The sequence below is a fragment of the Rhagoletis pomonella genome, unplaced genomic scaffold (assembly GCF_013731165.1).
Source record: "Rhagoletis pomonella isolate Grant_MI unplaced genomic scaffold, Rhpom_1.0 Rhpom_scaffold_00002, whole genome shotgun sequence".
In the NCBI taxonomy this organism is placed as follows: domain Eukaryota; kingdom Metazoa; phylum Arthropoda; class Insecta; order Diptera; family Tephritidae; genus Rhagoletis; species Rhagoletis pomonella.
Window position 1 is genome coordinate 34,464,556 of NW_023458556.1, and position 19,861 is coordinate 34,484,416.

The following is a 19,861-nucleotide window of genomic DNA, read 5'->3' on the forward strand; positions in this document are numbered from 1 at the left end:
TCACTCATTTGTAAATATATTTACTTACACATACATATGTGGATGTGTGAGTGCATGTATTGCGAGCGTTTAGCGTTCGTCACTTTGCTTGCTGCATTGGCGTGGCTTATTAGTGCAATAAATATTTTTGTATTAATGAAAAAAAAATCACATTCCTCACATAATTATGCAAATTGCAATGCAAGTTCTCGCCGTTGGCGATTGTATGTAAGTATGTATGGCCGATTAAGTGATTATGCGCATTGACGCATGCGCATAAGCGCAATATATTTAAAAGAATTTTATAGTGTCACATTGGTATGTAATAATTTATTTGCAGGGTTGTAGGCGATTATAAGTTATTTTCCGCTGAGCTGCGCGTTCCAGCCGAGAAATGAAGCGATGCTTGTGAATGAGTTTACAGAAAATTTTAGTCAATATTAGGCAGTTAGATATGGTTTGCTCTTGAAGCTTTAGAAGGATGGCATCGAAGTTTTGGCGTACTAACACATACAAGCCAGCTTATTTCCATTGTTGGCGAAAATAAAAATGTTGGGAAAGTTGCACGCTTGGTCTAGAAGAAGTGCTCTAAACGTTAATCCAGACCAAAAAAAAGGGATATTAATCTACATATTTACCAACAGAAATAAGAATATGAAAGCCAATGAGAGATGGGAGAGCTGATTAATTGACGTATGTAATAATTGTATCCTAGGTGACCATTAGTAAATGCAGGAGTCAGTTCTATCATTAACTTCTTGGAATTATCTCAAATAATCCTAAAAACAGGTGGCCAAATATTCAGACTTGCAAGATACCGTGAAAACTTTGCCCTGATATAACAGAGCAAGATAGCGTAAAAAGTTTTCGGAATTTCCCGTCTGAATGTCCAGCCCTCGAGAATTAAGTACAGAATACCTGGAAGACACATAGTAGCACAACTCCAGCGGATCTGTAAGGAGCTACTATAAGCAATGGTCGTAAACTCATCAAGAAAACCGAAAGTCAGTTAACCTTCTGATTTTTCCAATAGTTGCATGAAGATATTTGACTTAGAGCCTAATTATCTATCTCGAAACTAACTTTCGTTTCGTCTGCCACATAATTCGTTCCTTTGTTGGTACTATGGAAGTGAAAATAGAAAAGGGCTAATGTGTCTATTAAATTCAAGACACTTTAAAGAAGGCTTCCTTAACTTTAGTCAGCACGATTCGGAATATGTTAAAATTATAAGGCATAATAATGGAATCCTAAAGCTCTGACTAAAATCAGAAAATGAACCATAGGAGAAGAAGTGAAAAAAGTTCTTCGTCATGTTATAAAACAGTATCTATAAAGGCTCGCAATATACGTAGTTTCCTTAATCCTAAAACCTTAACCCTATTATTTAAAATTTTCATGAAATTTGTTTTGTGTGTTCTCGTTTTTTGAAGTCGACTTATTCATAAATAAACATAACTTAAAGTGGAACAATTTTTTTCAAGGGTTCGCAGACTCAAGTGAGAATATATTAATGCCTAGCCCCCAGGGTTTAAGAACTTAAAATTTTCCTCAGTGTAATGTTAGTATATATTATTTTGCAGCGCAAGTTATGCAGACGTTTTTGGAGTTTATAGCTGTACAGCGTGAAAGGTTTTATTAGTCAAGTTTATTATGCCGTATTTCCACTAGGAATTGAAATTACAAAAATGAAACATTGTTTACTATTACACAAATGTCATGGGGAAACAGTCGTATTTAATGTAATAACACCGATTTTTTTAAGATTAAATTTTTTTTATTAAAATGTTGACCATTCTCAGTGTAAATCCGACATTAATATTTTAATCTGACATTCATATTTTAATTTGACATGCCAGTTATATAGTTAGAAAAATGCAAAACAAAATTTAGCAGGAACCGAAAATAACGTTTAAATATCAAGATTGTTTCCAAATTGTAATTTTTTTTTTTTTTTAAATGTTATTTTGATTTTTATTTTTTTATTATGATTTTTATTTTTAGGTTAATTAAAATTCGTGAATTTTTGAGTTGTATTTTTTTCCATAAAAAAAAAACTATGTTTTTTTTTCGAAAAAAAAATTATTTCGTCGGCAAAATAGAAACCCAGTTTTAGCGGTTGAATTGTGATTTTTAGAATTTAAACGAATTTTGAAAAATACACGTTTTGCTGGCAGACAAAAAAGTGCTAGAAAATCGTTAGTAAATATGTCACCCAACTCTTGGTTAATAACATTCTACATGCTTCTATTATAAGGACACAAAAAGTCAACTTACCTTGCAGGTTTGAAAAAATGCGCCAACACTAGTTTTCGTATAAAAATCGGCATTGTTTTTGGGTGCCTTAGCAGGTAACGGCTGTTGTTGTATAGCATTTTGTTGTTGCGTAGCAGCAAGTGGCGCATGCGGTGGTGCGGTTTTAATGGCAACGGTATCCATTTTTTTTTTGTGGAAATTATTTTATAGTGTTTTGCACAAAAAAAAAATTGCTTTACAATTTTTGTTCTTAATTAAAAACTTTTTAAAATCTATGCGTGATTAGTTTGCCAAAGTAGTGAACGTAGTAAAAAATCTTTCTAACACTTTAGGCGCATTTTTGACGCTTAGCAACAAATTATCATTTGCTTGTGCTTTTTGCAATATTCGGGCAGCTATTACACGCTTGAATGCGCGTCAAAGGCGGTCTGGGTGTGCGAACAAAAGCGGCTAATAGACACATGCGAACTTTTTATTACTTTTTGAAAGTGTTGTTGTTATTGTTTTCAAGTTTTTTTTATTTTGTTTTTTTTTTTTTCAATATTTATTTATTTTTTTCTGCTTTCTAGCTTCAAAACGTTTAGCAGTCAACCCTTTAATTTGCGCACTGTGTGCCTTACATCCATAACATATGATGCACAAATACACATTTACATACACCGGCAAGCACTCAGCAAAGGTACATGCAATTGATGAGGGTTGTGCACCTTTTCTGTGTGTCTGTCTGTCCGCCTTCGAGTGTGTGGCAAGTGTTTCTTATTCGGCTTGCAAAAAAAAAAGAAAGAAAGAACGGAAAGCAAAAAAAAAACAAAATTGTCGAAACCACCACACAACTGTTGTTGATTTACTTCCCTTCCATTTTAGCACGACTCTTCTTTCATGTTTGCACGCTTTCGAGCAGCTTTTGCGACTTTTACACCTGTTCTTCGACTGCCAACCATATAATTTATTTGTCTTACTGCTTATATGTATGGCTACTAGACAGCAGGCGATTTGAGCTTGTAGATGTTACTTTTTCTTATTATACCACTTCAGTAAATTTGTCAATTGTTGTTTTTATTTTCGTCACATATGTACATATGTACGTATGTATGTATGTACATCACATGTCATTAGTTTGCGACACTACAATTAGTATAGCACAAAAATGTTGGTAAGCCATGAAAAAGGCCTTCAATTCGGTCGCACTTACTTTGTTTTCTAAGCGTTTTTTTTTATGATTTTTGTTTTTCTTTGCGATTTTTTTCTGCTTGGATTTCTGCTCACTCACTTCATCTCCGACATCAAATGCCAAAAGTTGCACATTAGTGACTACAAACAGTTCACAACAGCACAAATTAGCGCTGAACTCGAAGCGCTCGCAGCAACTCTCGTTGATTGTTTTTTTTTTGTTGTTGCGCTAGCGCAAATTTTTAACTAAACTTCAATGAACACCGAAAAATCTTAGTGCTAACAGCATTCAATTCAATTACAAATGCACAAATTCAAGTACAACTACCACAGCGATTGCTATAACTTCAGTAATCCATCAATATTCGTTTCACCTTTCTACTTCTTCATTAAAAGTATTCAGTATTTCTACTTTAGTAGCCACTATGAAGACATGTTTTTCCTTACTTTTCCACAACACACTTCGCTTCTATGTATGTATGTAGCGCTCTTCACACCATTCATGTAATTTCTCCAGTTACATATCTATTTATTTACTTAGTTTGTGCTACATTTCTCCAGATTTGTGTTTTTTTTAATTGTATGTATGTTTGTTTTGTTTGTTATTGCTCACTTGCTTGTTGATTGCTTTACTTGCGCCATCACGTCCACTACTCTTTACCGCATGCGTTGAACTAAAAGCAGTCGGCGTACAGGTAAATGAAAAATCCCTAAACCGAGCTATCCACTCGGTGTATGCAAGCATTGTTCGGCGCTTTCATTGCAAACATTTTCGAAGAAAGACTAAGAGCGCCGCGCGGCTTACCTACTCCAATAAACAATTTGTGATGTTGTTCGCTCTTTGCCGCTAATACCTGTTCTTTTAGCCAATTTGCTGCTGCGTTGCTTGCTGTTGGCTCAGGAGCGTCAAGCGTCAGGCGCTTAGCGGTAGTGAGAAATTTTGTTTTGTAGCCCATTCTGATACAAATTTGTTGTCTACTTTTGGGTGGGATAGTTTAAAGTTTGTAAAGAAATGGTCGAAAGTATTTAATTCTGTTAGGTCTCTGCTGGTGCCAGTTTATTTTTCAAATTTTAGCGGTAGCTGCTAGTCGGATATTTCAGCTGTGGTTTTAGCAGAGGCTATTTAAATGACAACACGTCCGCTGATGTTTACATATCAGCTACTTTACAGCGGTGATCTTATGCCAGAGCATGTTATTAACGTTCGTTGGCATCAACTTTAGAGCGAGTTTTTCACTGAATGGTTGTGGTTTAAACTTAGTTTAAACGCTCAAGCTGGCTGGCAGAGAAAAATTGGCCCTTAAAGTCAGTAAGATTTGGCATTGGGAACATGAGCTTGCTGTGCATATGTATTAGTTGTCTTTCCAGATCGTTTACCATGTAAAGAAAATTACTGTTTTTGGATAGAAGATTCAGCCCGAAATCACGAAGTTACTTAATAAATACTGTGGAGATATAAAACCTTAAGTTTTAATGGCCAAGAAGTGTTTTACTACCCTCCGTTTTGATCATACAATCACAAGCAACGCTAAACGTTCCGGCCGCCATTCATGGACTTATGAGGAATCTCAGCTGAGCAGATACATCACATTCTGCATGAATATTTGGACATGAGAAAGCTGTCCACGCTGGTGATCCTGCGATTGCCACCCACTCGGGCATAAGCGCAGCCGTCTGACCACTTCAAAGGAGTTTTTACGCCCTTTCGTAACCGTGAATGAAATATAGAGTTCCAGACATCGTGAAGTGTGAAAGATGTGGACGTTTTCTGAGCTTTGGATAAACACGGCATTGATTTGAGGATTGTCCTTCTACAATAAAGTTTACCCGGGCAGTCGCAATTAGCGATGGGCAAAAATCGTGAGTTTCTACGTTACACAACGTGGCACGCTTTTTCACGCGTGAACGTGAACGATTTTGAGAGTTACTCATGAAACCTCCGTGAAATTTTCAGTGGTTTGATTGTGCGTGAGTTACACTTTCCCGTTAATCACGTAATTTTCACATAAAAAATCATAAACTTACTGTTTAACTTTGAAATAAAGTTTGAGTGGCAACATTATTTGTATGGGGAGTTACTCTAGAGAAATCCTATTATTTGAAAAGGTCAAAAATTGTCTAAACATCGAGCTAAATGTCACAAACTATGCTGAAAAAAACCACTTTTTTTTAAATACATTTTATTCATTAACACCGGGCGCTCTTAAAAATGCTTAAGACTGTAGTACTTAAATTTCAGATATGGAATCAGTTGTATAAAAATGTTGCAAATCAATTTACGAAAAATAAGTACTGCAATTGAATTCTTGTTTAGTATGTATGTTGGGCAGAGACCCAGAATAATAATTACTTCATGGTAGAGTTTTAAAAAAGTCATCAAAATTTTCGTAAGATTTATAAAAGTCTTTTGATAGTAATTATGTGTGAGAATAATTTTTTAAGTCATCGATAACTATTATTTTAAGACTTAAATAATAAAAGCATTTTCATAATAATTATCAGCGATATAAATATTTTTAAGTCTTTAATGACTTTTATGTTGAGACTTTTATTATTAAAGTCTTTCATAATAATTAAGAGTGTGAAAAAATTGTTTAAGTCTTAAAGGACGGGGCTTGTTCAAAAACTCTTCGTTTGCGAAGGTTACAGTTTTTTTTTTTTTAAGGAAACAGTTATTTTCTTGGGAGTTGATTTTTTTTTTAAATGACTGGAAACGCTGTTTTCGGTATTAGTTTGTCAGTTGTCAGTGTCTATCCCTCTTGTCTGTAGTAGTAAGAAATCACGGTTTTTCACATTCTCAGCTATTGTCCGGGATTGTGCAGGCTCAGGTTAAAATGACGTAGGCTTGCTGATTTGATGGAAATTAGTTACTTAGTGCTGCTAGTACCCAACCCCCCTCAATAGAATCTTTACTTTAGCAAAAAGTGTGTTGAATTGATCCTGCCATTTAGCATAATAGTCTGATTGTTTAGGCTTGCCTCCAGCACATTTGAATTTTGTTATATTTGCTTTGACATCAAGCTAACTAAACGAATCAGCAGAGAAAAATATTGACTTAAAGATCTACCGATTGCTTAACAAAAATGGTTAATACACCATAATCTTCGTAAAATAGCGACACTTAAAAGTTCAAGCAAAAATTAATTTTGAAGTTATAGTTTTGATTTTTTCACAAAAAATATGGCGAACATTAATCAGCTCACCTTTTTGAAAACCGCCGCCTATTTGTTTTTTTTTGTAAAAAAAAAACAAGATGTAAAAGTTATTTGAACTCGGTGGGAATTCTGTTTCATAGCTTCATATAGAGATTTACAAGCAGTATTGAAGGTAAGCAGCTACAGAATCAGCAAAAATTTCAAATTACATTCACATTCTCTGCTGCTGGTGGCTGTTTATTTTTCAGTTTTTAGTGGTAGCTGCTAGCAGAGAATGTTAATTTTACTGTTACTTTACATCGCACACTTCGAAAAACGTAATTTCTGGCTTAGCACGCCTATAAGTATGCAACGGTTTAGTGTATTACCCCCAAAACAGGCACGCTGCTTTAGTCTTTCGTTTACAAGCCGCTAAGTGGACGCACCAACACAACTCTACTAAGGCTTCCTAAGAGAAAACGGCTCAAAAAATTATGTCGCATTGAGTAAGGGATTTTTATTTTATTTCATACTATACTATTTGAAGGGAAATTTTTGAGAAAAATAAAACTAAAAGCTAATGTTTTTCGAAAACTTCGCCAAAGCAGGTAAAACTTTAATAAGAAATACGAGTATGTCTTGCATGGCGTTGGGCTGCCAGCAAAACCGGATTATGGAGTACTTAAAACTGGCGATAGGTAAAAAGGGACTAAAAACTATACGCGAAAGTTAAAAATAACGTTGGCGTCAGCAATATTTTTTCAAGTCACGTACTATAGTCTGTCGGAGATAAGAAATCGATTTAAAGTATAGCAGGCGGACAGCTAAAGTGGGATTTCGAGGAAAAATGAGATACACAAGAAGTGAGTGTAGTTGAGGAGTGGAGGCGCAAAGCATAAGGAGTGTAGATATTTTTTGCGGATTTAAATCTTTTACAATTTTTTAAATCTTACTGAAGACAAGAAAAAATTTAAAAATTTTATTTTGCTTTTATTTTTAAGTTTTAAATTTGTAATTTCTAGTACAATTTATTTCCAACTAACTTGATTCGAACTTCTTTTAGCTTCAAACTTGAAAAGTAACGTACAACCAACGGCGCAGTCGCTACTTGGCGCGCATGCGCAGACTCAAGAGCACGCGCGCATCTCAAGAAAAATAGTAAAACACAAACCAGAAATCTCAACTCAGCTGCAAACACAAAATTAAGACAAAGTAAACAACAACTACTTTGATACTTTAATACAGGCACACAGCTGTATGAGCTTGGGTGTAGAATAAAGCCAAGCGCAAGCGCAAAATAACAAACAGGCAGTGTAGCTGCAGCCGGTTGCAAAACAAAATGGCGGCTGTTTGGTTTGCGTTTTTTCTTTCTTATTTTGCGTTTCTTATTTGTTCGCCTTTTAACTCTTTCTTATTGTTTACCTGCCACTCGCAGTCGGAGACAATCAGCATTGGTAAACGAGTTTTTTCTTTTTGTTGTTGTTGCCTACTTTGAATGCTTCTTCTTATTCTTGCTTAGTTGTTCGAGCACGTAGTGGGTACTCGTATTTCGAGGAAGAACATAGTAAAATAGTTAGCACATAGTACATATTTATGAGCTCTTATATAGCTATAAGCAGTATGTGTGTTAAGGCTTTTAAGTCCCTTGTAATTTTACTCGATGCATTGGTAGAAGGAATATGTAAGCTAATGCTTTCACATTTGTATGTATGCATGCAGTTATAGAAATCTGTTCGCCTTTCGGCCAGCACTCGTTTGGGCATAAAATTGCTTGTACTTTAATTGCCGCGCATTTGTGTGTACTAAAAGCGCCTTTAAAGTGCAATTGTATGAGCTGTGATAGCGCTATTACTAGTGCCATTTATATTGTCAGCCTCATATAGCCATAGAAAAAGGGTCGCTAGCCCATCTTTCAGTTTACTTTGGCGCAGGAGAAGTACTAAAATCCTCACTCTTCACTACCAGCTAGACGCCTTTTGCGCCCTACCCAGCAATGGGACTAGCTTGGACTTTGATTGGTTTGGTTTCTTAGTTTTGTTTTATTCTCTGTTGCTTGCCTCTATTTCGCTGCTATTATTTTGCTCTTTAACTTATTTTGTATTTTTATGCCCTGCGGCGCGCGTCTGCCAACTAAAGTTATGCCTCTCCATTTCTATTTTATTTTTATCATTTATTTCTGTGATATTGGCAATGGTGATATTGATGGGCAATCAGCCAGTTGGCTATTGTTTTTGTTTACGCTTATTTTTGCATTTTTTTCCTTGAAGCGTATGATGCGCAAAAAACGCGCGAAAAATTCAGCTTGCTTAATTTATGTTTCTTGGCTGTGTTTGTTTGTGTGTATTTATATGAAAAAGTATGTGTTCTGAATTTTAAAGGTCTTGTTTAGTATTTCTCAGTAAAGGATACAAATTAAAGCAGAATTTATGCTCAAAGTGTAGTTTTTGATATGGCAGGTAAAGTTGTGTGGAATAATATACAACAATATCTCAAGTCGGTGGATATGATTTTGTGGCAAAAATTTCTGCTCACATTAGCCTAAAATAAACAATGTAAAAATTTAAAAAGTGGCGGACGATTGGTTCTCAAAGAAGAGAAAATCCGGCTTTAGAAATTTGTATACTTAAACAGCTTTGAATAAGGATATTTAATTTGACGAGGTTCAGAATAGTTGGAATAATTTAGCCGTGGTCCAGCGTTGGACTGGCTTACTGGACTGACGTGATATGGGCATAATGTAAACGGGGCATAAGTGTTAGGTTTTCATTAGCTTTAAAAGCTCTATTCTATTCTATTCTCTATTCTATTTGATTCAATAGTGGCCTTATAATTTTGCAACAAAAAACTCCTTGAACCAAAGATCGCACCAATAAAAAGCAAAAACTTTTGGAAGCCTTTAACATTTATGTAACATTTTTGTCATGGGCCGAAAACAGCCGTTAAGTAACACGATTTCTGTTTTTAGATCTTTGTAAAATGTTAGTTTTTCTTTTTATTTTTACAATAAAGAATAATCGTTAAATTTGGATTTTTACTTGTTCCGTCAAATTTGATCGTTATTTTGTGATTTTTATTTTTTTCGATAATTTTTAGCCGCGTTTTTCATCCAGAGAATTAATCTGGAAATAACTGCTACAAAATGACCGAAAAAATTAACTTAAATAAAAACCGATTAAAAATTTATCGGAAAAAAAATAAAAATTAAAAAATCATAAAATAATTTTATTTATTTATTTATTTGGTTTGATTTTAACGAAAAAATAGAAACTCGATTTTAACGTCTAAATTTTTATTTTAATTTTTATTTTAATGATTATAACCATTAAGGCCCCTGATTTTGATTAAGAAATGCCGGTTAAAATTTGCTTTTTAATTTAATAACAAAAATATTTTAGCGCTTATACTTTTGCTAAGTGTGTGGCCGAGCTTCTCCTCCAATTTGTGGTGCGAGTCTTGATGTTGTTATGGATGAACATACAGTTTTACTCCGCCTCCGAACGGCTAATGGATTTTATGAGGAGACTTTTCATGGCAGAAGTACGCTCCCGTTGCCTGCCGAGGGGTGACCGCTTTTCGTTTTTATGCCATTATTTTTTTAGCTGAAAATTACCAGTATATTTTGCGTTTTGTTATGAACCACGAAAAATCCTAGATGCCTCCGAAAAACATCCGTAATGTCCCGAAAAGCTTGCAAAAAAACGCACGATTCCAAAAAAAAGAAAAATAGAGAGGTATAGGCAGCTGGTTTGCCATCAAAAACTGTACTTATCCATGTACCTGGATTCAGGCTTGTGGAAAAGTTGCAATAATTAGCTGCACATACACTTTGTGCTGAAAAACCGAAGCGTGTGAAACGGAACTAAAAAATAAGCTTTTTATAGTTTCAGCTGCTTTCATAAACTTGGAGATTTATTCATAAAAATATTACTTACTTTCTTGCAGTATTAATTCTACTTTGCACTCGGCCGAAGTAGGAAGAATAGTCACACTTGAAGTAGCGAGTATCATGTCAGTACTAATGGTGCTTCTAAGTATGTAGTTTCTATACTTAATCTCGACCATTATTCACACGTTCTCTTTCATAAACCCTCGACAAGTGAGCACACTATGAGCTGAATGAAAAATGGGTGGTAAGCTGATCGTATGATCCCATAACTGCATAGAACAATTACCAATAAAAAAATGAGAAAAACTTCATAGAGAATCAGTTAAAATCTACTTTGCTACATACATTCACATGCACTTTAATAGGGACCATGCTTCGCTTTTTTTCTGGGGTACTTTAATTTTATTTACGTTTCATTGTTTTCCTATCAAAGTACAACAAACTAAAAAAAAAATGCATCGAATTTTCATAAAAATTTCCCTCTTTTTTCAGAATTCTTTTAATAATTTGCACTTTTGTAGCCCAACAAATTTTAGTAGGTAAGTAAAGCTCAAATTTGAGTTAAGATTACAATTAATTAATTAATCAATTAATTTAATTAATTAATTAATTTATTTATTAATTATAGAAAACATTCGATTCTAAAAAATTAACGATAATGAACTTTACTAACGCTCTTACGTTAATTTTCACTCTCTCCGCAATGACCTGCTATTAGTCGTGCCATACCTCGCAAATTCGTCAGCTTTTGCGTTACCCTCAAAATTTTGGTATTTAGGCAGCCGTATGATTTGCATCCTATAATGCTGAGCCATCTCGTGTAGATATCTTCGGAACCGGTGAGAGACTTTGTGTTGCTTACGCATGAAGATGTGGTTAGGCCTGGTGTCTCCTGTCAACGAAGGTATTTTGCCAAATACTGGTATGCAGTATTCAGTTCTTGCAGGTGTTGGTTTGGACGCCTTCGTCTCTAAAACTTTCATCCGGGTCCACTATGAGTCCCAGAACCTGCCTTTCTGAGTCATAATGCTGCAATAACAGCATATTTCTAAATCAATTGCGCCAAGTGAAGGCGTTGCAATCAGAGCTTCAATAGGTAAAGAGCATAGAGCTCCGCAGATCCCGTGCACAATGCTTGGTGAAAACCCCCATCATGCCCCGATAGCATTCTAACAGGTGAAGAGCGCTGTTGTAAATTCTTTAATACGCATTTCTTTCCAATGTAATATTTAGTAAACAGATTAAATATAACAGTACTTAGATCCATTGCAATGTGGAATCAAAAGGACTTAATCTCCCTTAAGAAATATGGTCTAATTTTCATGGCGAGTGGCAACCTAATCCAAACCTAATTTTGATTTTGACCCACCTTAAACAACATTCATTCTACATATATATGTACATACCTATAATAGGTAACAGCATTGATCTTGATAATTCTTTCGTATAAATGTCGACTAACTCCAGGAGCTAGGAAAATGCGGTGTCAAGGCATTGTTTGAGGTCCATGTCAATAGACAATTTTGCATTTGAAATTAAAAAAACTCTCTTTTTCCTTTGTCTTTTCAATGCTTCTAATCTTACAAATTTCTCGCTATGGTTGAATTGTTCGGAACATCAAGTTTTTGATAGCTTTCTCATGAATGATCTATAATTTAAATAGTCTATCGAAGGAGAAAGAGACAAACACACTAAGATATTTTAATATGTAAAATGAAGCTTGTGTAACTGCACCTCACTTTTTCAATCCCATAGCAACATTTTACGCTTTTAAGGTGAACTCGTGCTTGGTGACAATACCACACCCGCAAATGTAGCAGAAAAATATTTATGACAATTGATTTTAATTATGAACGTGGTGGCCATGGCTTTTTTTTTTTGCAAATTCACAATGATTTTTCTACAATATTTGAAGTTTTTATATTTATTCTTAACTAATGGATTGTTTTCTTTTGTTTTTGTACATTGTTCGTTAGCACAACGATACTCAACATTCAACATTAGAACAATAACAACATCAACAATAACACAGAGATAAGCACCGATATTAACGTATGTACATATGTATGTATGCATGTATATATCCAGCAAATCAAATGAAGATGTTGCTGCTAATCAAGCTGGCAAATAGCAAAACACAGATTGGCCTCGCAGGCATGGGTGAGCAGCGAAAGATAGAGGCGGTTGTAGAATACAGCAATCGACTTGACTGCTTATGCGCACACACATCCACGTACATACATACGTGCCTTTCATACTATGTAGTAGTTATCGTGTCGTGTTTAGATAATCAACATCCGCAATCTCTACAGGCCTGTGCTCACAGTTGAAGATGTTACAGTGTTGGGTTTTGTTAGCAGAGACAGCAACCAGTGCAATGCTGCTTCAGTGAATAGCAGACAAATAGCAGAGTGTGGTGACAGATTCTGTTGAATGTATCGCTTCGATGTTTGATTGGCTTTAGGCGGTGGTAGGTGTGGAATATTTTTCGTAAAAAATGGATTAAAAAATATTAAATATTCAACCTACGTCTGCTAAGACATTCTTTTGGAGGTTGACGGTTTTGTAACTCAGAATCTCCAAGGAAGACGACATTAATTAATTAGTTATTGAATAGTAAATAAAATGGGTTACACTTTAAAGGTAGAAGATTAGTTGTAAGATACGAAATATCAATTTTTGTATTAAAAGAAGCGTATCATTAATAGTATAAAAAAAACTTTAACCTATTTAAAGTTTGCTTATATAATTAATTTCTTTCCCAAAACCCCTAAATGCACAAATACTAATTAATTTTTTGCGTACGTGTATCGCTTGTATGTAACGGAAAACATAGCAAGAAATTTGTAATAAATAATTTTGGTACGAAAACTAAACAAAATAAAATACGAAAAATTATTAAAATTCCATAGACGTCTCTGTTGGATAGCACGCAGTACTAATAAATGCCATTAACAACAACAACAACTCTAATAACTGATATCAAACAATAACAATATATTTACATGTGCAGCCACACCTGACTGCTGTGTATGTTTACATTTAAACATAGTTGGAAGAAGAAGACGTTCTAGAAATAGCTAACTACTAATGCCTATAATCGCTGACAGTATGTAAAGTGTACATGTGTTTTTTTTTAATATTTCATATGCTATTTTTTATGTGTGCGTTATGACGCTAACGCGCTTATGATTGCTTATGGCATTTTTTTAATCGTAATTATTTATTACACATTTTCGAAATGAGTGAGCAATTATTGTGGAATTTTCTTATGCATATCTTTGTTTTCATATTTATGTATTTACAAAATTTCTACCCATCGCTCGTTTCTTTAAAACTCATTGGTTTTTTGGTGCCGCGACATACTGACACAAATTAGTGGTTATGCCTAAGGTAAAATCGCTCTTGCCCATATGTTGAGAAGTACTACAAAACCGTATAAATTTAATTTCAAACTTCATACAAAAATTTAAAAAATCAACACAGTTTCATAAAAAATTTCGATTTTGTTCAGAATTTTTAGAAAATTGTGCAATTTTGTAGTACACTACAATGATATTAGGCAATTTTTTTTGTTACTTGGGCGTTTACAGCACCAATTAAGATGAAAAACTTAACTTGATATAACTGATTTTTATTTGATAGATAGAGGGGAACACCCGAAAAGTTAAATAAAAAGTAATTTTCAAGATCAAAAATGTAATCGCCTTACTTGGTTTGACGTTTTTTGCGTGGAAGGGCTTTCGAAAATGCTTTTATATCGAGGGGAATGATATATTCCTCAAATATGTTTATAGGAATTTTCCTGGCTTCAAATAATGCCATCGTAGTTGGTACACAAGGGCACTAGAAAAACTTTGGCCTGTCTCTGGGTCACATGGTCAATAAAAAGTGGTTCAACCTTGATTTAATTATTTCTCGTGAATAAAAATTTTTTTAAATAGCATTGAAATCAGGTTACTCCTCTCTGTTCCCATTCCCATCCGATTGATTGAAACGTAAGTTCTGTTTTGGGGATGATCAGATGTCGAGGGACGTTCTATGAAATTGTGTGTTGGTTCCTTTAGCCTAAGCAATATACATTTTTCCAAAATAGAAAATCTAGAATTAAGAACATTTCCACCAAATTCCGTTTAGATTTTGTTATTAAAGCTGATGGTATATTGGGCGTTGAAGGTGAAGGACTCATCATCAGCATACACAAGTTTTTTTAGGTCGAAATAATTATTTTTGATTTAATTAAATTAAATCAAAGTCACGCATTTGTGTGAAGGAGAATGCCCGAAAAACAGTCCTACAAGTGTTCTGCAGTCCTATTTCAATGAAAGCAAAATGACCATTGCCCGCCAGCAGCCTCTTGGAGCCTCTCATTCATTGCTGGGCAAACAATTCTCTAAATTTTTGACGGTGACTGAGTGCTATAACTGGTTGAAACCCAGAATTACGCCGTCTGAGCCTAATCTCGTCAATGGTCATTTGTCTCATTACTAAGTACTCCCGAGTGATCTGGCGCTCCGGGTAAACCCAATTAGCTATTTTTTTTTCCAAAATAGTCTCGAAGTGATTAGCGTGCAGACGGTGTGTGCAAGTTGGCTGTCAAAACAGACAAGTAAACCTCTACCTCTACACCTATTTTCCATCGCGAGGTCCCCTAATTTGAAGTGAAGATTGTCACCTTTGATCTTTGGTTTATACTCCAGACCCTGTTTCAGTGTCAATTTTCAAGCCACCGGTAAAGCATAAAGCAGTCCATAGGTCTGGACTAATTGCTGGTATTAGGCTAACTTGAAGGGAACTTACCATTGTAAGATCTCCTAAGAAAAGGTTATGATGGCGTTTTCTTCTAGGGCAATGAAAGGACACTGGTGTCTAGATCTCTGCCCCCACTCTTCATGCCAACAAAAATGTGTTAAAGCCTGCAGGTACTATAAAGGTACAAAGTGATGAAAGTGATATAGCAGAGCACTCAAAAAAACGCCAGTCGATTTCGAGAAGGCTCCCGAACAGCACATGGCTGATTTTCCATGTTATTGATTGAGAGTTTGCACTCAAACATACTGCTGATGCATAACCACTTGGTGACTCACATTTTCCAAAGATCTCTTTACATTGCCGCCAAAGCTTTGAAAGAATTATGCCCAACGTGAGGATTCCATGAAATCTGGTATCCATAGCTTTTTATATAACTTCAGTAAAAAGTTGAAATGCGGCTCAATTATGTGTAATGGGAATAAAACTACTTCGTGTTCGCTTACGTACATTTATTTCAAAAACATTACTTACTAAAACGAATTACCATAGTTGTGTAGTTTTTGCTTTGCACTCGTGAAATAGAACATTTTCACAGCTGTTAAATTCTGCCTAGGTTAAGTTCAATGCGATTTTTGTGTTTTTGATTCCAAGGTTTTAAGTTACACGACTACAGTGGCCTTTCAATCGAACTGAACAAAAGACTTAAGGCGCGAACTTGAAATGTTTTGTTCAAATTAAATTTTTGTATTAGCGATATAGCCTTGAGCTCAACCGCTTACCTTTATGCGTGAAACATTTTATATTCATAAAATAATTGTAATTTTTAAAACGTCAACTCAATATTGAAATTGTGCTCTACTTTATGTACAAATATGTTTATGCTTCGGGTGTATTTAAATAACATTCTTATTCTACTCATAATCGTTTCACTGATTTGTTGAAAAAAATGTATTTTTATAAAGCTACTAATGTAGCAATCAAAGCTAAATTGCGTTTTGCTTTCTTAGGCCACCCATTGGCGACTGCTTTTGTGCAAAATTATTTCTTGCTGCATAAATATTCACAGAAAACTGCTCCTCTTGTCACAGCTGTAGTATCACGAATTTGCTGTTCAACATCAACGCAACATGTTACAAATTTCTAGCAAACAACCAGCGTACGCTTTTCTCTTTTCCCGCGCAAAAGCATCACAAAACTAGCGTGTAAACTAGGAAAAGGCGCGAATTGCCAACGTAGAACAACAATTACGAGCAGCGAAAAAAACAAACTTGCAATTGTTAGCAATCAACCAGTATGCAGCCACAGAACTAAATAAGGACTAGAATATTTTTTTTTTCTGTTTTGTATTTAGTTACACCGTGATAAATATGTTGCTGTTGCCTCTTCTGTGGCGAATCACAAATCGTGTGCACGCGCGGCGAACGTGCCACAACAACTTGTCAGCAAACAAGTCAAGAAAAAAACACCGAGCAGCACACCAATACACTAAAGCAACACAACAACAAATCGCAGCCAGCAAGCAGCAAAATAGCAGACAACAAACAACAGCTGGAGTAACTAGTCTGCACAGTTTTGGTGTGGAATATGAAAACAAAAATCAGATGCTGCAGGAAAATTGCGCGCAAATTGCAAATAAATGGTTGCGAGTGTAGTGAGGAAAAAAAGTGCCAAAAAGGAATAATTGAAGTGAAAAAAGGGGCAAAATACATTTAAAAGTTCGTCAACTGATTGCCATATAAAATGCATACAACCAGAATCTGTAGTTTAGTATTCATAAAAGGCCAAAGTACAAAGTCCGGTTTGGCTATGATTTTTGTTGCCGACTAGTCCTGTCTGCATTGGAAAATCACACTTATGTATAAACATGTATGGACACAAGCCAAAGCAAGTTCTAGAGAGATGTTTGTATGCATGTATACAAGCTGATTGGTGGAAAAATGGCGGGAAGTCGTTAAGATAGTAGAGGCAGAGGATGTAGAGCACTAGACGGAAAGGATTTTAGTTGAAAAACTGAATTTTCTTTTTTTAAATTTATTTATTTTTATTTTTTAATGTTATTTTGCTTTAATTTTTTAGATTTACTGTTTTCAAAAGAAAAAGTTGTTTTTTAATTTATTTAATTTTTAGAAAGGCATGTTTTTCTTCTTTTTTAAATTGTTCCTCTTTTAGATCTTACTCTTTAAAAAAATTTTTTTTTGTTTATTTTTATTAAGTTTTAGGAACTAATTTTATTTATTTTTTCTATTTTTAATCTAATTTACTCCGAATTTTTAAACTATATTTTGAATTTTTTTTTTTTAATTTTACAAAATTTTTAGGAACTGTTTTGATTGTTTTCCTTTTAAGTTTTTGATTTTGTTGTTTTCAAAATAATGTGTTTTTTTTAATTTATTGAACTTCTAGAAACGTATTTTTTGTTATTTTAAATGTGTTGTTGTTTTTTGTTAAATTTCTTTGTAATTTTTAGATTTTATTGTTTTAAAAATATTTTTTTTACTTATTTCTATTTATTTTTATATTTTGATTGATTTTACTCTAAATTCTTAAATTATATTATTGGGCAAATATTTTTTCTTTTTATTTAAATTTTCTTATAACTTCTAGATTCTGTGATTTCAAAATAAAACATATTTTTTTAAATCATTTAATTTTTAGAAATTTGTTTTATCAATTTTTTATTTTTTAATTAATGAATTTTTTTTTTATATATATTTTTTGTATTTTAATTTGTATTTTTTGTGTTTTAGAAAAAAAAAATAAATTCTTATTTCATTTTTAGAATACTTATTGCTAAAAGCAAATTTGATTTGTCATTTGTATGGTTTTAAAAAGAAAAAAAATATGTTTTTAATTTCGTTTAATCTTTTGAAAACTGATCGCTAAAGGGCAAGCAGATAACGCTAAGATATCCTAGTTAGCAGATATTTCGAAATGCCGAAAATAGCTTTCAAGATAGTTGCAAGAATTGTTAATTGTCTAACAAAAGACTTTTGTCTGTCGAAAGACTATGGAGAATTGAAAGAAAGTTTTCAGAATTGTCCTGTTAACTCTTTATGGCCTCGAAGTTTGACCTCACAAAAGTCCGCTTCGTTTGATTCCCTGTCTTTCTGTTTCTTTCACAGTAGCCGTTGCGATTAACGCTGCGAGTTATCTGAGCGTTCATAGAATTAACTGATGTTGATGCGGATAGGAGGGTTTCCTTCCCGATAGGAGTCATAATTGTTTGTGTGTTTCTCGGTTTTTAGTAGTGATAACACTTTCCAAGACCACCACGGCATGTATGATGAGTATTATTTTACTCTCGTCGTTTTGGCATCAACATGCGTACTCCGTTTTTACGTTCCTAATTGGCACCTGAATCCCATAACTGTTGAAACGTTCGCCGATATGGACATATGTTGGTGTAAGAAAATCGACGAATATTTAATGGAATGACAAAGAGTGTTGCTCGCGAACCAAGACCTATCATGCAGGTTTAGAGCATTAAAGCAAAAACAACATTTGCGTCTATTTTTTTGTTGCTTGTTTGTCAAAAACTGTTTTGATTTTTCTTCTAAATCAAAAAGTGCCATGTGACATACAAACAAAAACTAATAAAAAAAAATTGGAAAAAATAAAAATTGTTGCAACTGTCTTTCTTAGTAAATTTATTTTCTTCTCGAAGCATTGATTCATATTTTGCAAGGCTCAGAAATCAGCGTTTGTGCTGCTCAGTTGGAAGCTGCAATTCAATCGCTCGTTTTGAGTGGAAAAGGGTTTCACATGCAAATAGATTTTAGCAATTGTGAATTTTTGTAAGAAGAAATTAAAAATAATTGACATTTTCGAGACCAAACAATAAAAAAAAAAAATCAAATCAGCTGCTCTACTGATAATACCTGTTCAATGTGCCTTGATTTGAACCTTCAATATGTATGTAAAACAGAGTTATATATTGACGCGTAAAAGTATACACATACATACATACGTATAAATGTATGAATATATGCTGAATATTTTGAGTTCTACGTCACCTAACCGAATACGTATGCCAGACATTCTGGTGAGGTATCTCCTCCGATTATACGATACTGAAAATTGTGGTGTAGGATGAACGCTAAACATCCATCATTGTTTCGCTTAGTATTTATGTATATATAGAAACTTGGGATTTAAAACTTTTTTGAAGCGTCATAAAATCATCGAAAATAAGCTAAAAGAGTTACGTAAAAATATTATCGTCTTAAGTATCACGAAAATTCGCTTGCCATATCAAAACAATGCAATCATTGGTGCAACCCGATTGAAGGCACTCCACTATCAGTTACCCTTACCAGCAGCGAGAGTTAAATTTTAAGGCCAAGAACAAGTTCAAGCAACAAAATTATTCGCTTTTGAAAGCACAAGAACTTGTTGATGTTGGCAACAAATCAGTTACAGAATCAGCAGCGAGGGTACTATGCTTACAGCTACTTTAAACATTGTTGGGCGGTTATTGTGTTCTTTTATGCAATCATGATACATACATACATAAGTATATATTACCTTCAGATACATATATACATATGTATGTAAATATGTATATACTTATGCTGCACATTTCTCGCATGACTTCTTATTTTCCCCGATAGCTTGTCTAACCAGCTGAGCTTTCATTTTGCCTGACAAGCCAACCCAGTGCTAGCCAAACCAAGCGAGAGCATTA

The 19,861-nt window shown here is 34.2% G+C and overlaps 1 protein-coding gene across 2 annotated transcripts in view; it reads right to left on the reverse strand.

Annotated features, from left to right (window-relative positions):
* The window catches only part of LOC118733513, a 165,344-nt gene that overhangs the window by 84,927 nt on the left and 60,556 nt on the right, over positions 1-19,861 (reverse strand). The window contains exon 1 of one of the 2 annotated variants that reach the window (XM_036462931.1): positions 2,257-4,062. The exons of the other annotated variant lie outside the window; for it this stretch is intronic. Coding sequence (XP_036318824.1) covers positions 2,257-2,418 — 162 coding nt within the window. The 5' untranslated portion in view covers positions 2,419-4,062. Of the gene's footprint in view, positions 1-2,256; positions 4,063-19,861 lie in introns of those variants that run through there. 2 annotated transcript variants of the gene reach the window in all.